Source organism: Dipodomys ordii, unplaced genomic scaffold, assembly GCF_000151885.1.
Source record: "Dipodomys ordii isolate 6190 unplaced genomic scaffold, Dord_2.0 Scaffold2, whole genome shotgun sequence".
NCBI lineage: Eukaryota > Metazoa > Chordata > Mammalia > Rodentia > Heteromyidae > Dipodomys > Dipodomys ordii.
The window spans coordinates 30,635,024-30,652,771 of NW_012267218.1; the positions used below are offsets into that span (position 1 = coordinate 30,635,024).

Sequence of the window (17,748 nt, forward strand, 5' to 3'; positions counted from 1 at the left end):
TGTCCCTCAGCTCTTCAGCTCAAGGCTAGCGCTCTACCACTTGAGCTACAGTGCCACTTCCGGTTTTCTGGTGGTTTATTGGAGATAGGAGTCTCATGGTCTCTCCTGCCCGGGCTGGCTTTGAACAGCGATCCTCAGATCTCAGCCTCCTGAGTAGCTAGGATTACAGGCATGAGCCACCAGCGCCCGGCTTACTGGCAGAAATTTTTAAAACTTCCTATGTGATGCCAATATTCACCCAAGTGCCAGTGTTTCTTAAACTTAAGTGTGAACGGAAATCACCTGGGGATCTTGTCACACAATAGGTCTAATTCAGGATTAAGACTGGTCTGAGATTCTGTGTTTCTAACAAGTTTTCAGGTGATGGCAGTGCTGTCGGCCTGGAAACCACATTTTGGGTAGCAATGAGATAGAGCTACACTGTCCAACTGGTGGCCACTAGTCATATGAGGCTATTTAAGTTTTAACTTAATTAAAAAATTCAACTCCTTGGTTACATAGAACACATTTCAAGTGTCAGTAGCCTGGCTAGTGGCTACCATATTAGACCACATGGCAGGCTCCATTGAACAGTAACCATTAAATTGCTAAGAGGATCAAGTTGAAAGCAAGAGAATAATTATTTGCCTTACAAGGAATTTACTTGGATTTTTAGGTGATAGTTTAAAGTTGGAGTAGATGATTCTGGATAGAATTGTTACCAGTGGGAATTAAGTATGTTCAGTAAATAGTCAAATAATACAAAATGAACAGGGGCACAAATCAAAGACTACTAAGAATTTTAAAAAAGTGAAACAGGCACAAGAAGCAAGTAATATATTTAGGGAAAGGGTGGAGTGAGAAATCATAAAGATACAAGATAGAAAATGACTGGAAATACATCAGGAAAAGGACCAGAGAATTTAGGTCCAGATAATTATTGATTGTGGCCAATCAATAACAAAATATAATTATTAAAGCATCATTGTAAACACAGCATTGGCCAGAAACAATTATCTGGCCCCTAGCTTCCATTTCTATTGTTCCAACTCAAACAGAATTCAGATTATACTTACAAAAAATACCTAAACATCAAAAAATGATACTAAGGATGAGAAGGGAACAAAATATTAAAAGGCTTAATATTACGGACAACCACAGTGAAGATACTACTCAGCAAAACACTTCATATATGCAAAGCATAATTTTACCAACCTTCTAACAGTCAAAATTGAGGCTAACCTAAAGCAAGAATTTAGGCTAGATTAAGAAAAGAAAAAAAAACACAAAACCTTAAGACTCAGAATGTAGCTCAGTGCTTGCCTAACATGCAGGCAGGCCTGGGTTCAAACTCCAGTACCACTGAACAACAACAACAACAAAAACAACTTCAGCACAAAAAGATGTTAGCACAGACTCAAGGCCTAAATAGATTATAAAGATAATGGGCGTTTTGGAAAAGCAATCATCTTGGCTTAGGAATAGAGGCAAATGCAAGATACATGAGTGACATAATGCTTCTTCTAGTACTAATTCTTCCAAATGTTGGACTATAAAACATCTTCATTCAACATAGCTGAGAGAGGCAATGTTCTCCCTCGGTGGAACCACTAATGGGTCAGTAAAAGATAAGCAGCATCTATTGTTGGTTCTAGGAGGCTGGAGCTATTCACAGAGCTCCCACCAAACACCAACAATCCTTTCCATGTCTGCTGTTTGGAAAATGTGGCCAAGTCTAAGTAGGTTACTTTACCTTTGGCTTACTGATGTTTGGGGTGGACAGTTCCCTTTCAGAGATGGTGGTACAATCAGCAACATTCCTGATCTATAACCCTCTAGATGCCATCAGAAGTTGGTCCCCAAAGCACACTGCCTAGATTAAATAGTGTCGTCACTGAATGGTAAGAAAACATACTAATTATATTTTCATTAGAAAATTAGAAGGAAATAGGCAGGGCACAGTGGCTCAAGCCTATAATTCTGGCAACTTGGGATGCAGAGACCAGATGACTAGGCCTAAGGCCAGCATAGCATACAAGTTTAGGAGACTTTATCTCAACCAATAGCTAGGTATGGTGCTAGATACCTGTCATTCCAAGTTAACAGGGGAAGTACAATGGCTGGGTACAGTGGTGCACACCTGTTATCCCTGTACAAATTGGAAGATCTCAGTCCACGCTGACCTAAATATAAAGTGAGACCCAATCAGGAAAATGAGCAACAAAATAAAGGGGCTGGTAGAGTAGCTTGAATGGTAGAGTACCTGTCTTGCAAATGAGGCCCTGAATTCAATCTACAGTACTACTAAAATTATATAAGGGGCTCCCAATAATCTTTTCTTTTTTAAAAACAATTAGCCTTTAGAAACAATAAAGCACAGAAATAGCAAGTTTTGAATTTCTTTGGAAAAGCTTTATAAACTGAAAAGTTCTAAAATAGTATTAAGTTAAATAGTATTAAATTAAACTAACTTAATTATAAAAATTAAAAACCTCACTTCGGTAGTGTCAATGTCTCCCTGTAATTTTTATTTTGCTGTTTGTTTCATTAAAGTTGCTTTTAATAGAAAAGAATGGTAATCTCATTAAAGTACTTCCTTCAGTGTTAAACCATTAAATAAAGCAAACATCTAGTTCCAAACTACTAACGTATTTTATGTAAACACACATATAAATTTGCATGTGTAATCTCTTAGGAGGCAAGCTAAATTCCTACCTGTGAATATATTTATTGTTCTTGAAACATCTGATTTTTGGCAGTAATAAAAGCCTAGCCTTGCTAATTTGGTTCAGCAGTCACAGTAGCTTATAAAGTGATTTTTGTCCACTAGAGGGAACCCTGCTTTGTCATACCATTCCATAAACAAATAGAAGCATCAGAGAGAACAAAATAGAAAAGCGTGAGAAACATTCATATCATGCATAAAGTGTGGGAGTGCACATGTGTTGAATGTCAGGGAGGGTAGGGAAGAGGGCAGGAACACAATAAAACTCTCCCCAAATGCCTTCTGGGTCACCTTTTTACATGAGGGAAAAACACTGATAGCATTGCAAAGCATTCCTTTTCCTTGTGCAAAATAAATAAAAGGGAGTGTCATATTTTAGGTAGTACCTTAAAAAACACTTTTTTATAAAAGCCATTAAGATTGCTCTGAATCTTTAAAAAAAATGCTTGTTTCTTTAGTAGTCAGAACTACTAGCCTGTGTTCATAAGCTATTATTGGTACCTAGAATTGTCTGCTTAGCCTAAAACAAAAAACAATATCATTATTGGAACACTGTCATTCTTTTTCTCTTTGGAGGAAGTACTGGATTTGAGGTAAGGGTCTCACACTTGGTAGGCAGGTACTCTACCAATTGAGCCTTTTTTGCTTTAGGGATTTTTCAGATAAGGTCTTTTTTTTTTTTTTTTTTTGTCGGCCGTGGGGCTTGAACTCTGGGCCTGGGCACTGTCCCTCAGCTCTTCAGCTCAAGGGGAGCGCTCTACCACTTGAGCTACAGCGCCACTTCCGGTTTTCTGGTGGTTTATTGGAGATAGGAGTCTCACAGTCTTTCCTACCCGGGCTGGCTTTGAACCGCAATCCTCAGATCTCAGCCTCCTGAGTAGCTAGGATTACAGGCGTGAGCCACCAGCACCCGGCTGAGATAAGGTCTTATACTATTTGCCTAAGCTGGCTTTAGACTGAGATCCTTCTACCATCATCTCCATCTCCCTAATAGCTGGGGTTATAAATATGAGCCACCATGCCTGGCCAAATCTATCGCGTTCGTGCGTGCGTGCATGCATGCGTGTGTGCGTGCTGTGTGGTGTGTGTGTGTGGTGGAACATGGGGCTTGAACTTGGGGCGTGTGTGTGTGTGTGTGTGTGGTGGTACATAGGGCTTGAACTTGGGGCCTGGGTGCTGTCTCTAAGCTATTTTTGCTCAAGGCAATCACTCTACCACTTTGAGCCACAGAGTTTTCAGGTGGTTAATTGAAAATAAGAGTCTTACAGTCTCAGACTTTTCTGCCAGATTGGCTTTGAACAGTGATTCCAGATCTCAGCCTCTTAAGTAACTAGGATTATAGGCATGAGCCACCAACACTGGGCTAAAATATTTTATATTTTATTTTATTTTATTGCCAGACATGGGGCTTGAACTCAAGAGCTCAGGCACTGTCACTGAGTTCTTTTGCTCAAGGCTACTGCTCTACCACTTTGAGCCATAGCACTATTAAATTTGTCATTCTTTAATAGTTCTTAAGATCATAATTAGTCATAGTAGTACATGCTTATATTCCCAGCACTCAAGAGGGGAGATAAGAAGATCAGGGAGGGACCGTCCTGGTTGCATAGACCTTGTCTCAAAAAAAAGAAAAAGTCATTAAAATTAATGCTCATAAGAATCATAGATAAAGCTTTAAGGCAGCTATAAAATAGAAAATTCTTGAAATTGGGACAAATCAGCTAGTTTGTTTTTGAGACAGGATCTTGTTATGTAACCAACCCTAGCTGGCCTCAAATTCTCTTTCCTTCTTCCTCTGCCACCTATGTGCTGGTATTACAGGCCTGCATTACCATGCCGGGTAGGTCTTTATTGTTCAAACATTTTGCTGACTACAAAACAGTGAAGGTTCATTACAGAAACAAAATGCAGTAAGCTTCCAAAGGAAACGTTTTAAATCAGTTTAACCTCTATTCAGAATTGCAATGATGGGTATATTACATCCATCTGGTTTTTTATGTATATAACTATTCACTTTTCACCTATAAAGTTATTTTCACTTCATATCTCTTTGTAAGGGTATATACATTCTTACAGGGAATAAACACATTTATGTATATATAGTTTTAATGATGGTAATATTTCATTGCATGTATTGTACTATAATTTACTTGAACATTTAACATGTTTTAGAGCATACCCTCATGGTTGTTTCTCATTGTTCATTGAGGTGAGCTCTTCAAAGGGTCCCCTCTTCCTATCAGATGTTGCCACAGAATCAGCTCTGATGCTTCCTCAAGCAAGCCTCAGCAACAAACCACACAACCTGGACAAAGCTCAAAGTCCAGACTGAGTTCTCCCACTGCAGAAGCCCTCGTGACAAAATGGCTTCTGTCCTCCTCGCGGGTACCTATCTTCTGCATCACCATAACAGAATCCTCACAGTGCTTCTTGCTTGTCTGAAATGTTTGGCTTTCTGGTTCTCACATACATCCTGATTGTGTAGGTGTAGGGGGAGACTTCCCAAACAACCCCCAGCCTTCAACTGGTATTTCAAAAACACATAGGCCTTTATTTTGACAAAGAAAAATTCCTGTTACTGCAGAAACTCTGTCCAACTCCACTTCCAGTGCTGGAAGCAAGCAGGCTTGCCACAGCATCCTGATGATTTAAAAAAAAAAAAATGCCTATCTTCCCTCTGACTCAGAAAGCATGGTACCCACCACAAGGGTTAGTGGCCTAATTCTTTATTATCTTCCCTATCCACATTCATCACAAGACACCCTGCCCAGGAACGCAAGAATGAGAGGTTATTGTTAAAAGAGAATGAATGAGACAATGTGAGTTCTGTTCTTTTGACCTGACAATGTGACCAAGGCAGGGGCACTGTGACCCAGGAGGGCTCCAGTAAGCTTCCATGGTCATGGCTGCCACTTTGTGCTGAGGAAAAATGATCCTAGCTCAGGAGGCTCCAAGCGCAGGTCCCTCACCCTCAGGAGTATGAGAATAGCAGAACTCAAGCTTGCTCCCAGTGGACCGATCCAATTTTTGGCTCTCCTTTCCCATCCCAGATATCCCAGAGATGCAAGGCATGATCCGTTTTTGGTTCCTTAAGATATCAATTGTGAAGCTGGGAGCCAGTGGCTTACTCCTGTAATCCTAGCTCTCAGAGCCTGAGATCTGAACATCTTGGTTCAAAGCCAGCATGGGCAGAAAAGTCACTGAGACTCTTCTCTCCAATTAACAAGCAAAGCCAGAAGTGGAGATGTGCTCCATTGGTAGAACACCAACCTTGAGTGAAAAAACTAAGGGATGGCACCGAGGCCCTGAGGTCAAGCCCAGCACTGTCATGCACACAGATGCGCGTCGGTGTGCGCGCGCGCGCGCGCACACACACATACACACACACACATGCATGCATGCACACATATACACACAAAATATGAATTGTGATGAATTTAGGAAGGCCATCTGCATGAGCAGCTTGGGAGGAATCTAAGCTGCTAAGATCCTTGAATCATAGCACACAGTAACCATCCAGTCCTGTCAAGAACTATCCTGTTCCTCAGGCACTCCACTTCTTTGGAGATGTTTATGAAAGTCAGAGGCATTCTTGTTCATTGAGCTGGTACACACTTTCCCACAGCAGCTATGCAAACACATTTTATACTTTCTGGCAAAATCACGTCTCTCAGAGCTGATGATAAAGACTCTTCTCAACGATCAGAGGCAAGAGCCAAAAGAAAAGACCACAGAAGAAACCAGAACCCTTCTTAGAGGAGTTCAAAGTCTTTTCTACCCACTAGCTTACAATAGGCTTGTGGAGGAGTTTCAGGAAGTTGTTGGAGGTCAAGAGAAGGGCAAGGGTTTTCTTGGTAGCACTGGAGTTTTTTGCTTGTTTTTTGTTTGGTTTATATTTCCATTCACAACAAATACAACAGGAACAAAACAAATAGAATCCAAAACTCAAGATATAAATCCAGAGCAAACTCCAGACTCCCCAAAGCCAGACTCACTCTGTAGCAACTATCTGGGGGATAGGTTCATCTAGTAGTTCCAAGCTGTGCAGGATCCAGTAGCAGAGCCATGGGCGGCTGGCATCCAGACACTGTGAGAGGGAAAGGGAGAAAACACTCTTTATTCAATCATTCCAAGACACTGCTAACAAGGCTACATGTGTCTTACTCCCTGCAGCCCAGCAAGAGGAGGAGGGTACCCTGGCTTTGGACAACAATCAGTGAATGAAGGAGGCTTTGCTTTGTAGCCTTAGCCAGAGCTAAAATAACCATCTGTGAGAAAAGGACAATGGCATTAAAAATTTTTAATTAAAACTTGAACTCAATGGGTCCCCCCCCCTCGCAGGTACCCAAAGAAGGCAAAAGAGGGAAGTTAAGGGCTGCTTGTTTTCCCAGTACAGACCCCAAGAGACACATAAACTCAGAAAAAAGTCTATGCAAACTGGGAATGTGGTTCAAGTGGCAGAGTACCTGCCTAGGAAGCACAAAGCCCTGAGCCAATAAATATTTGCGTGTGTATCTACTTGTATCAAGCACTGAAAAGACACTGGGGCATGATAATTAACAAAACTGCTTCCCAAACTGTTGTTGTGACAGAGTCTCACAGCCTGCAGGCGGGCTGGCCTAGAACTCAACTCTGTAATGCAGGCTGACCTCAAACTCATGATCTTCCTGAGTTCTGGGTTTATGGGCATATACTGCCATGTCTAGCTTGCTTAGATTCTTGAATTATTTGGGATATAGAATATATGTATAGTTAATTACATGAAGAGAGAATGAAAAATACTCCTGCACAATTGCTGCCATGGGCATCAACACTCTTGAGGAGTTGAGGTCATGGTTCAAAAAGTAGAGTTGGCCTAGCATGGGTAAAGCTTGAGGTTCAATATCGTGTGTGTGTGTGTGTGTGTGTGTGTGTGTGTGTGTGTGTGCACACACATATATAAATATATATATATATATATATATAGAGAGAGAGAGAGAGAGAGTGGCAGGGGGGAGGGAGAGAAGAAAACTAACAGGTTGACTCATTCATTGTCTCAGGAGCCATCAGGTGTCCAAAGGTGACATGTGAACAGATTTTGATCCTAATACAATCATCCGTGGCTATGAGCATTTAAGTCAAGGAGGAGACAGGTAAGAATAGTGCCCACTTTCCACCTCTACAGATTAAAAGAACTTTTTCCAGATTTGTAAAAACAGTACGTGTCAGAGCTGAGATAAGATGGTAAGTCTCTAGAGTCTCAATTCAGTGAGCTTTGACACAAGCTACCTTCTTCAAAAGGTGCTGATGGTTTGAGCTCTAACCCACTACTAGAGTTCACTCTGGTGGGTCACTGAAGACACTGCTAAGTGTTTAGCCCAAGTTTGAATCTTAGCTCTCCCTCTTACTAGCTATGTGCCTTTGAGCAAATGAATCTTGCTATGCCTCAAAGACTGATCTAGCTCATGCAGTAGACACAAGGGTGAAATGAATGGGGGAAGGAGAGTAAAGATAATGCACACTGTATTATCTTTATCAGGGCTGATGGGATCCTAATCACTGAAGAGTTCAGTCAAGGATTGAAACCAATATCCCACAGCCAAATCTAGCCCATGGATATGTTTTGTCCTTTAGTTTAACTGAAATTGGTTGCAACATTGAGCCTGATAGGAGAATGACACAGAAATCTGAATTTCTGCTTCATTTGGAAGGAAAATAAAGATCTGGCAACTTTTGGTCTACATTCCCAGATGCTGGCAACTTGGTGGGGGAGATTAAACACATGAAATCTCCCTTTCCCCCAGACCACATTCAGCTAAATTCATTTACTTTTGCCACCTAATGAGGCCCCACACCATTAGAGTTGAAAAATCCCTGCCACAAATAGTCCAATACAGAAAACTCAAAATACAACAGGTTAAAAGTGGCGCTGTTCAGTGTAAAGCAAGGCAGGAGCCTGGAGCCCCCTGTGCACAGCCACTCAGCCCTACTCCCCGCCAAGCCACCTCTCATTCCAACTACAGTACTAAGGCTCCTTTATGAACCCAACCCTAGAGATCTGAGAAATAAGCTGTAAGAGCCACGCAGCATTTGGATCCACAGTGTTAAACTGCAAGTAGTACTCTTGGGGATTCACATACTGGCCTCTGGTCAGAACAAAACTAGATCAGGTTATAGAAAAAGGGTTGACTTTGTCCTATAAGGAATGAGTAGGTCATTGACTTTTAGTTAGTTAGTTTAGTTAGTTTAGCTAGTTTAGAGAGTTAGGAGAAAGCATGGAAATCACCTGATAGCTGTGATTAAATGTGGAAAGAAAGCCCAATCCCATCTAAGGTGCTCCACTGGCTGTGGGGGGCCAACAAGACAGTAAGAGACTTAGTTCTGTTCCTTTCAGAAGTGAGGTCCTGGATGTGGGACAGCAGCCCGTTCTTGCCACAGTCATGTGGTAAATATGTGAATCTCTAACAAGTCAGGACCAATAGCCTTTGGTGTTATAGTAGGAAAAAAGATAGCCAGGTGCTGGTAATTCATGCCTATAATCCTAGCTACTCAGGAGGCTGAGATTTGAGGGTCATGGTTTGAAGCCAGTCCAGGCCAGGCAGAAAAGTCTGAGACTCTTATCTCTAATTAATCAGCAAAAAGCTGGAAGTGGAGGAGTGATTCAAGCCCTAGCCTTGAGTGAAAAAGCAAGAGTATGAGGTCCTAAGTTCAAGCCCCAGTACCAGCATAAACACACACACACACACACACACACACACACACACACACACACACACACACACACACGGAAGATGTGGCTGAGAATATGACAGAGTTTCTGAGCCACATGGTTTACCTCATAGGCATCTGTCAGTTGTCGAAGGCCTCTTTTCAGATAATGGAAGTGCTTCTCTCTCTGCAAAATAAGCCTGGAAAGACAAAGAGCCTGTAAGCCTATTCTAGTAGTACTTGTTTACACACATACACACATACATGCACACATATGCATGCACACATGCACCTGCACATCTAGCCTTCAAGACATACCTTGCAATCACTAAATGGATACCTGGCAACTTCTGAAGCCCAAAGGGCAACTGCACAAGGGAAAGGAGGCCTGCCTCTAAATACATCTGGAGTACCTGATGCTGCACTGGCCCATTTTCTGAGTTTGATCACCTGGGCTAGTGGAAAAGCTACATGCAGCCTGATAGTGGCAATCCATCCAGATAGTTCCTCCAGGATCTCAGAACAGGTTATCATCCTGGGAACAATTTATAGTGAAGCCTCCCTGCTTCCTTGACTTGGCTAGCCACTGTCATTTCAGCCATTTCTTCTGGGTCACTTCTTTGAGGGCTATATTTTCCCCCGCGTGCTCCATGGTTAGCTATCTATTATTCCTGCCCTGAAATTCCACCTCCCACATGCTGGCCAGATGATGGTGTTTGTATTCCACAGTCATTCATATCCTTGGCGCTGAGGTCAGCAACAGTGGCTTTAAGATGGAATGTGCCGCCCATGGCCACCTGCACAGGCAGAGACAGAGGCGGCACTTCTTGCTGGGTGCTGCAAAAGGGGCTGCGTGGTTATGGAAGGAATAAAAAGGAAAAGAATGTCAAGGCAGCCACTGTACCTGCTGACTAAAGGAATCACAGGAAAGAGAACCAGCCTTCTTTCTAGGTAATCATTTCAACAATTGTTTTTAGAACTCCCACTGTAACTATGGTCAGAATAAGATCATTAATGAAGACACTACCTCAACAAGCCTTTTCCAATTCAGTAATAGAAATGAGGTAAGTACAGAAATGGCTGTAAAGCCAGGGGGCAGATGACTAGATTTCATAAAGGAAAAAGACAGACTACTCCTGAGGTGAAGGGGAGGAGTATGTCTCATAAAGAAAATACTAAGCCTAAGCTGGACACTGGTGGCTCACACCTGTAATCCTAGCTATTCAGGAGGCTGAAATCTGAGGATCACAATTCAAAATGCCAGCCCAGGCAGGAAAGTCAGTGAGATTCATCTCCAATAAACCACCAGAAAACCAGAAGTGGCATGTGGCTCAAGTAGTAGAGTGCTTGCCTTGAGCTGAAGGACAGCACCCAGACCCAGAGTTCAAGCCCCACGACCATTTAAGAGAGAGAGAGGGGGGGGGAAGAAACTAAAAAGCCTGACAGGTATTGTCAGGTATCAGTGGCTCACCCCTAGCGACTTGGGAGGCTGAGGGTGGGAGGATTGAGATTTGAGATCATCCCATACATAAAGACTCCAATCTCAATAGAAAGACGCTGATTTTCTTAAAAGAAAAAAAATTTTTGAGAGGAGGGACCAAAACTAACAATGGCCAGGTGCTGGTGGGTCATGCCTGTAATCTTAGCTTCTCAAAAGACTAAGACTTGAGGGTTGAGGTTCAATGCCAACCTGAGCAGAAAAGTCTGTGAGACTCTTATCTTGAATTAACCACCAAAAAGCTAGAAGTAGAGACAGAGCTCAAGTGGTAGAGAGAGTATCAACCTTGAGGGAAAAAAAGCAAGCAAGAGTGGAAAGCCCTGAGTTTAAGCCCCAGTAACCAGCACACACAAGGAAGGAAGGAAGGAAGAAATGAAGGAAGGAAGGAAGGAAGGAAGGAAGGAAGGAAGGAAGGAAGCAAGGAAGCAAGGAAGGAAGGAAGGAAATCGTAGAATCCCAAGTATTTTAGGAAGCAGGAGATGTGAGGTTCTACATCCTTAGACAGAGATGGTGGTGGGAGTATGGAACCAACCAAAGCTAAGACTCTGAAGGAAGGAGGAGAGAGGAGGCAAGAAACTCATCTGGGACAACCTCCAATTTTTCAGGAATGAGGACCAAAATCTCAGGAGAGCTGTGGTTTGGTGGGGGAGGGATTATTTGGGAATCAATATAGGAGATGAATAAAAGGATTATAAGATAGTTAGTGAAGGCCTAGTATAAGTTAAGGGACGTGAAATTTTGGTGAAGCCAGTTAGCAGGAGCTATTAAGTGACATCTTTCCTTGGTAATTTTTTGTTGTTGTTGGATTTTTTGTTTGTTTGTTTGCTTGAATAGCATCTCACTATGTAGGCCAGACTGGCTCTCCCTCAGTTTCCCTAGTCTTGCTGGGACTCTATTAAAAGCCACAATGGGAAGCTAAGGGAAGAGCAGGTAAGCTGAGAAGGGACAACATGAAAAGAGTTAAGTGAACTGCTGAAATAGTTTATCACATGTCTGGTTGAGCATGTTGGAAGCCAAGGCCAGGATGGGTCTAATGGACAAGAAAAACCATGAAAGTCTGTGAGACCATCAATAAGGGCAAGACAGCAAAGAATTTGGAGCCAGAATTCCTGATCCCTTTCTCTCACAATACCTCTCAATCAATCCTTCTATCCTTCCTCTCCTCCTCTCTCCCTTTCATTCCCTTCTCTCTTTTTCTGGTAGTATTGGGATTTGACCTCAGGGCCAGGCACTTGCTAGGCAGATGCTTTACCACTTGAATCTGCTCCAGGCCCTCCTGATTTCTCTTAATGGACCTGTTCACAGTGTTTGCTATATATTAGTTAGTTAGTTTCCAGGGGAAAAACACCAGAATATACCAAAAGAGAACTTAGCTGCCTTGTTTAGAATGTCAGGCAAGCTAGCACTCTGTTCTTGATAACAAAAATCTGGGGATCCTAAGTAGAATGCTGGGGAAAGGAAGCAGGAGTTTGATATGGTCAGTTTCTGTCTGGCCACAAGGGACTGTTTTCTCTGCATCTTTGTCCCTTCAGTTTAAAAGAAGGATATTGCCTCCAAAGAGAAGTTGAAATTCAATCACATACTTAGTGTTCTCAAGCACCACACAGCAAAAGGCCCAGACAACCAGCCAACTAGGCACAGTTGGGTCATGCCTGTAATCCTAGCTACTCAGGAGACAGAGATCTTTAGGAATAAAATTCCAAGTCATCCCAGGCAGAAAAGTCCATGACCCTCCATCTCTAATTAACCAGCAAAAAGCTGGGCTAGAGATAAGACTGAAGTGGTACAGCCACAAGTAAGCAGGCCAAGTGAGCATAAGATCCAAAGTTCAGCCTTAGTATTAGCACAAAAAAAAGAAAGAAAGAAAGGAGGAGGAGAAAGAAGAGGAAGAGGGAGGAATGGAGGGAAGAAGGAAGGGGAAGGAGGAAGGAGAAGAGAAAGAAGCTGTTTCCTTGCCTTCTTAGCTTGTTTCTTGAAAGAAGCTTTGCATTCTTAAGGAAATCCAAAATCTCAAAGGCAAATGCTTTGCCTCAAGAGGGTAAGAGACTCCACCTTACTAAAATGGCAAGAATAGCTGAAGCCCCACCTGCTCAGGAACATCACCTCGGTCACTTTGGATTTTGTCCTGGTCCCTGGGGACAGAAGCTGAGTCAACCCTAAGATAAGCCCTTCAATAGTTCTCCTCTAACCTCAAACCTTACTGCAGACAGCCAGGTCCCAGGAGTCCTGCTAAGTTTCTTCAGCTGATTCATCTCAAGACAAACTTGATCCAAAAACCAAGGGAAAAGAAATTCCTTCCAGTAACCATTTCCACAATCAAACACTTCTTTTCACTCTCATCCATTTAATCATAAACACATACCCATATATACTAGGGTTTACTCTTTTCAACGGAAGACTACATGCCCAGTTTCTTTTGGTCAATTATTAACTACACTAAGAGTTAATATTATGGGTTGCATAATATATTTCCCCCAAATTTATGCTAACATCCTAATCTCCCATGTGACTATTTAGAAAGCGGGTCCCTTAAAGAGGCACTTAGAGGGGCTGGGAAGGTGGCTTAGTGGTATGGTGCTTGCCTTGCATGCATGAGGCCCTGGGTTTGATTCCTCAGTACTACATTAGCAGAAGTGGCGCTGTGGCTCAAGTGATAGAGGGCTAGCCTTGAACTAAAGAGCTGAGGGACAGTGCCCAGGCCCAGACTTCAGGCCCCACAACTGACAAAAAAAAGAAGAGGCACTTAGATTAATGAGGTCATATAGATGGGGCCCTAATCTCAAAAGACTAGTATCCCTACAAGAACAGGAAAAGACACCAGAGGGGTGAAAGCACATGCAGGAATACAGCATGAAGGCAGACATCTGTAACCCTGATGACAGGCCTCAGGAGAAACCAATCCTGCCAGCATGTTGATGTTGGACATCTCCAGCCTCCACCACTGTGAGAAAGTAAGTTTCTGTGTCTCAGAATACCCAGGCTGTGGAATCTGGTTATGTTAGCCCAGGCTGACTAACACTCTTACCATTCTTTTATCCTCAGTTCACCTCTAGCCAATGTTTTCTGTGTAGAAAGTCAAAGCTATAGCTCCTCCCCTTTCTCTATGAACAATACAACCCCAAAGGCAATCAGGTAGAGCAGCAGCAGAAGAACCTGCTGTCAACAAGGGCTTCAGGCCAGATGTGACAGTGCAAAAGAGGACTGAACACCAGCTTCTCAAGAGGAAGACCAAGTAGGCAAACACCTTAAAGCTACTGGAATTAACTTACAAATATTGTGTACTGGATGACCTTGGGAATTGTACTTCAGGCTAAGCTGAGTCCTGCTGACCTTTACCATGCATCCATCCCCTTCCTTCATCATGTCAAGCCTTCATTGCCTCTCATCCTCATTGCCTTCTTTGAGCTTGGTTCTCTTCAGTCTCAGGACTTTTGCACATGCTATTATTCTGTCTGGAACACTCACACTTAGGTACCCTACTTACCCCACAGGTCTCAGCTCCAATGTCATTTTCTCTGAGAGGCTGCCACTGACTTCCCAACATAAGTTAGATCCTCCCTGTGGTTCTCTCTTGGAACATCCCATTGGTAAAGTCTATTTGCACTCACCAACTTAAGGTCCACCTCCCCAATAGGGACAGGACCCAACTAGACTTGCACTAGCCTGCTATACATGCCTGTTTCCCAAGCCCAGGAGACTGGCTGACCCTCTGGAACCCCTCCTGTTACTGTTGCGGACTGAGTGAAAAAGTGGAAAGAATTCAAGTGAACACAGCAGAGAGGAATGTGTTCGTCGCTCAGTGGCATGGTTGGCTGTGACAGATGAGAGGACAAAGGATGCAGTCCATTGCTGGCTACTGGGAACTTCCTAAACCCACTAAAGGCTTCTCTAGACAAACAAGCACCAGGCACATCATACATCACCAGAGAGAAGGTGAATTTACCTGCAAGAACCCGAGAAAGACCAACAATTAAGGACTCCTTGGAATTTTAAAACTTCTAAATAGCATTTGGATATGGGAGTGGCAGAAGCCAGTGGAGGCCAAGCTCAGCCAGTGGAGCTTTAACTCAGGTACTCTGGCTTCAGAGCCATTGCAACGCAAACCTCCAGAGCTCTTTCAGGTCAGGACATTGCCAGTATTTCTCACTTCTGAGAAGCACTGGCTCACTTTTGCCTCAGAGAGAACAATTTCAAAATTATATGTGAATGTTTGTGTGTATGTCTGCACATGCATGTGCATGGACACTATTTTAGGTTTCTCAGGGAAGCTAATGAAATAAATAAAAGAGTAAATTCCTTTTTTGGGGGGGGGCGGGGTCCGGTCGTGGGCCTGAACTCTGGGCCTGGGCGCTGTCCCTCAGTTCTTCAGCTCAAGACTAGCGCTCTACCACTTGAGCCACAGCACCATTTCTGGCTTTTTTTTTTCTGCTTATGTGGTACTGAGGAATCAAACCCAGGGCGTCATGCATGCAAAGTAAGTGCTCTACCACTGAGCCACCTTCCCAGCCCTAAAAGAGTAAATTCTTAAAGAGTATGGAATAAAAGTACAAGGCGGAAAAAATAAACTTTCATAGGAAAGCAAGATGCTGACAAACAAAACCATTAAAACTATAGTCAAGCAGGGTGCCAGTAGCTCACATCTGTAATCCTAGCTACTCAGAAGACTGAGATCTGAGGATCATGGTTTGAAGGCTTCCCAGGCAGAAATGTCCAGTTAATAACCAAAAAACTGAAAGTGGAGCTCTGGTTCAAATGGCAAAGGGCTAGGTAGCCTTTAGCAAAAAAGCTCGGGGACAGTGTATTTAGGCCCTAAGTTCAAGCCCCAGGTAACAAAAATAAAAACAACAACTATGGTCAAAAAGCTTCTTGAGGGTGGGAAGGTGGCTCAGTGGTAAAGCGCTTGCCTTGCATGCCTGAAGCCCTGGGTTCGATTCCTCAGCACCACATAAGCAAAAAGAAAAAAGCCGGAAGTGGTACTGTGGCTCAAGTGGTAGAGTGCTCGCCTTGAGCTGAAGAGCACAGGGACAGTGCCCAAACAGTGCCCAAGCCCAGAGTTGAAGGCCCACAACCAACAAAATAAATTAATTAAAATTTAAATTTAAATTAAATTTAAAAAAAAAAACCTTGGGACTTACTACCTCACTGACTCCAGGAATGGATGTAAATCTCACAGCCATAAAGAAAAGAAAATCAGGCTGGGAAGGTGGTTCAGTGGTAGAATGCTTGCCTTGCATGCATGAGGCCCTGGGTTCCATTCCTCAGCACCACCTAAACAGAAAAATCTGGAAGTGGCACTGTGGCTAGAGTGCTTGCCTTGAGCTGAAAAGCTGAGGGTCAGCACCCAGACCCAGAGTTCAGGCCCCATGACCAACCAAAAAAAAAAAAAGAATCAATTCATGTTTAAGAAAGCAGGATAGAGAATTAGAATGACTGAAATCTATCTGCAATCCTATGGAATGACTCCAAGTGAGTCACAGGCTCATACACACATATACACACAAAAAATCATGGAATAATTTCTGGGATCTTGGGGGTGGGGGTAGGGGTGTGTGTGGGGAAGGGAAAGGGTAGTCATTATGAAATGTATCCACATTCATATCCAGCCTTGAAACTTCAGTGAAATCAAATTTGGCTTTGGCTCTGGAAGGCTGTTGAAGTATCACTGCAGGTACCCTGGGCCTGTATGTGGTCAGAGTTCCTGGCAGTGTACAATTCTGTCACATCTGATCAGCATCATGACCTCAGAAACACAAATACCCAGCCACCTAGATTTATTGTTAAAGTCTAAAGATGCACTTTAGCTAACAGTGAAGTTTGTTCCTACAAAATGTTGACTACTAAACTGTAAAATATTAAAATTATGTTAATAATTTGAAATTCTGATTAATTTTCATGTTTTTGTTTTGTTGCAGTGCTAGGAATCAAACCCACAGGGAGCTCTCCCCAAGCTAGCTTCCCAGCCTCCAGATTTATTCTGATATCCAAGAAGTTTATTCTATGATGATGTTTTGCTTCAGCCTTATATTGCTACACACACACACACACACACACACACATATTCAGCCACCATGTAATATTAATTAGCAGGCTAATTAGCATCCTTTAAAACAACAAGTTTTATAGGCAATGATGATAAAATACAAAGCTGTCATATTCCTGAAACAAACCCAGAGTCCAGATCTATTCTATCTCACGGGGCCCAAAGCTCCAAAGGAGTACTTGTTTTCCACCCACATCTGAATTTTTTATTGTCCTCAACCGTAACTCCTAAACAACTTTTTCCAGACTGTAGCCTCAGACTCACTTACCTATCAGCACAAAGGAAGGAGTATAAGGGACTACTCTGATGGTGAATGAAAAAGGAATAACTATTAATCATAGGTCCCTTGTGGGAAGAGAGGCCATGTGTCCACAGAGCTCCAGGCAGGAGACAGTGACTCAGAGCCCACGCAGGTGAGTCATTTGGGGCCCCTAAATCAATCATTCCCCTTACCATCAACAAGTCTCGCAACCACTGGGAAAACTGAGGGGTACTGGCTTGTGCGTGGGGGTAGAAGAAGCACCATCGATGCCATTATATCCAACCAGCTCATTCTCCCACACTGCTGACATAAATGGTATCATTTGCTAACTCCAGCTGCAGCTTCTAACAAGAGAAATAGAATAATCATCTTGCTTAGGCCTGAGCTTTGAGATAATATAATGTAAAGCTTTGGTCTACAAGTCTGGGGAAGATTCCTCATTGGCTGATATTTTCCTCTTTGCCTTCCCAGTGAAGAAACAGTCTTTAGAGATAAGCACCTGCCTGTTTTTTTTTTTAATAAGTGCTTTTCCCTGTTTTCTGCAGTGGATAATCAGA

At 42.8% G+C, this 17,748-nt stretch overlaps 1 protein-coding gene across 1 annotated transcript in view; it reads right to left on the bottom strand.

The window, feature by feature from the left end:
* Positions 1-17,748, bottom strand: part of LOC105985255 (protein farnesyltransferase subunit beta) — a 56,021-nt gene that overhangs the window by 24,720 nt on the left and 13,553 nt on the right. Inside the window, exons 3-4 of the mRNA XM_013015722.1 lie at positions 9,519-9,591; positions 6,700-6,791 (exon numbers count right to left, since the gene is read on the bottom strand). Of these exons, the coding sequence (XP_012871176.1) occupies positions 6,700-6,791; positions 9,519-9,591 (165 nt within the window). The remainder of the gene's footprint in view (positions 1-6,699; positions 6,792-9,518; positions 9,592-17,748) is intronic.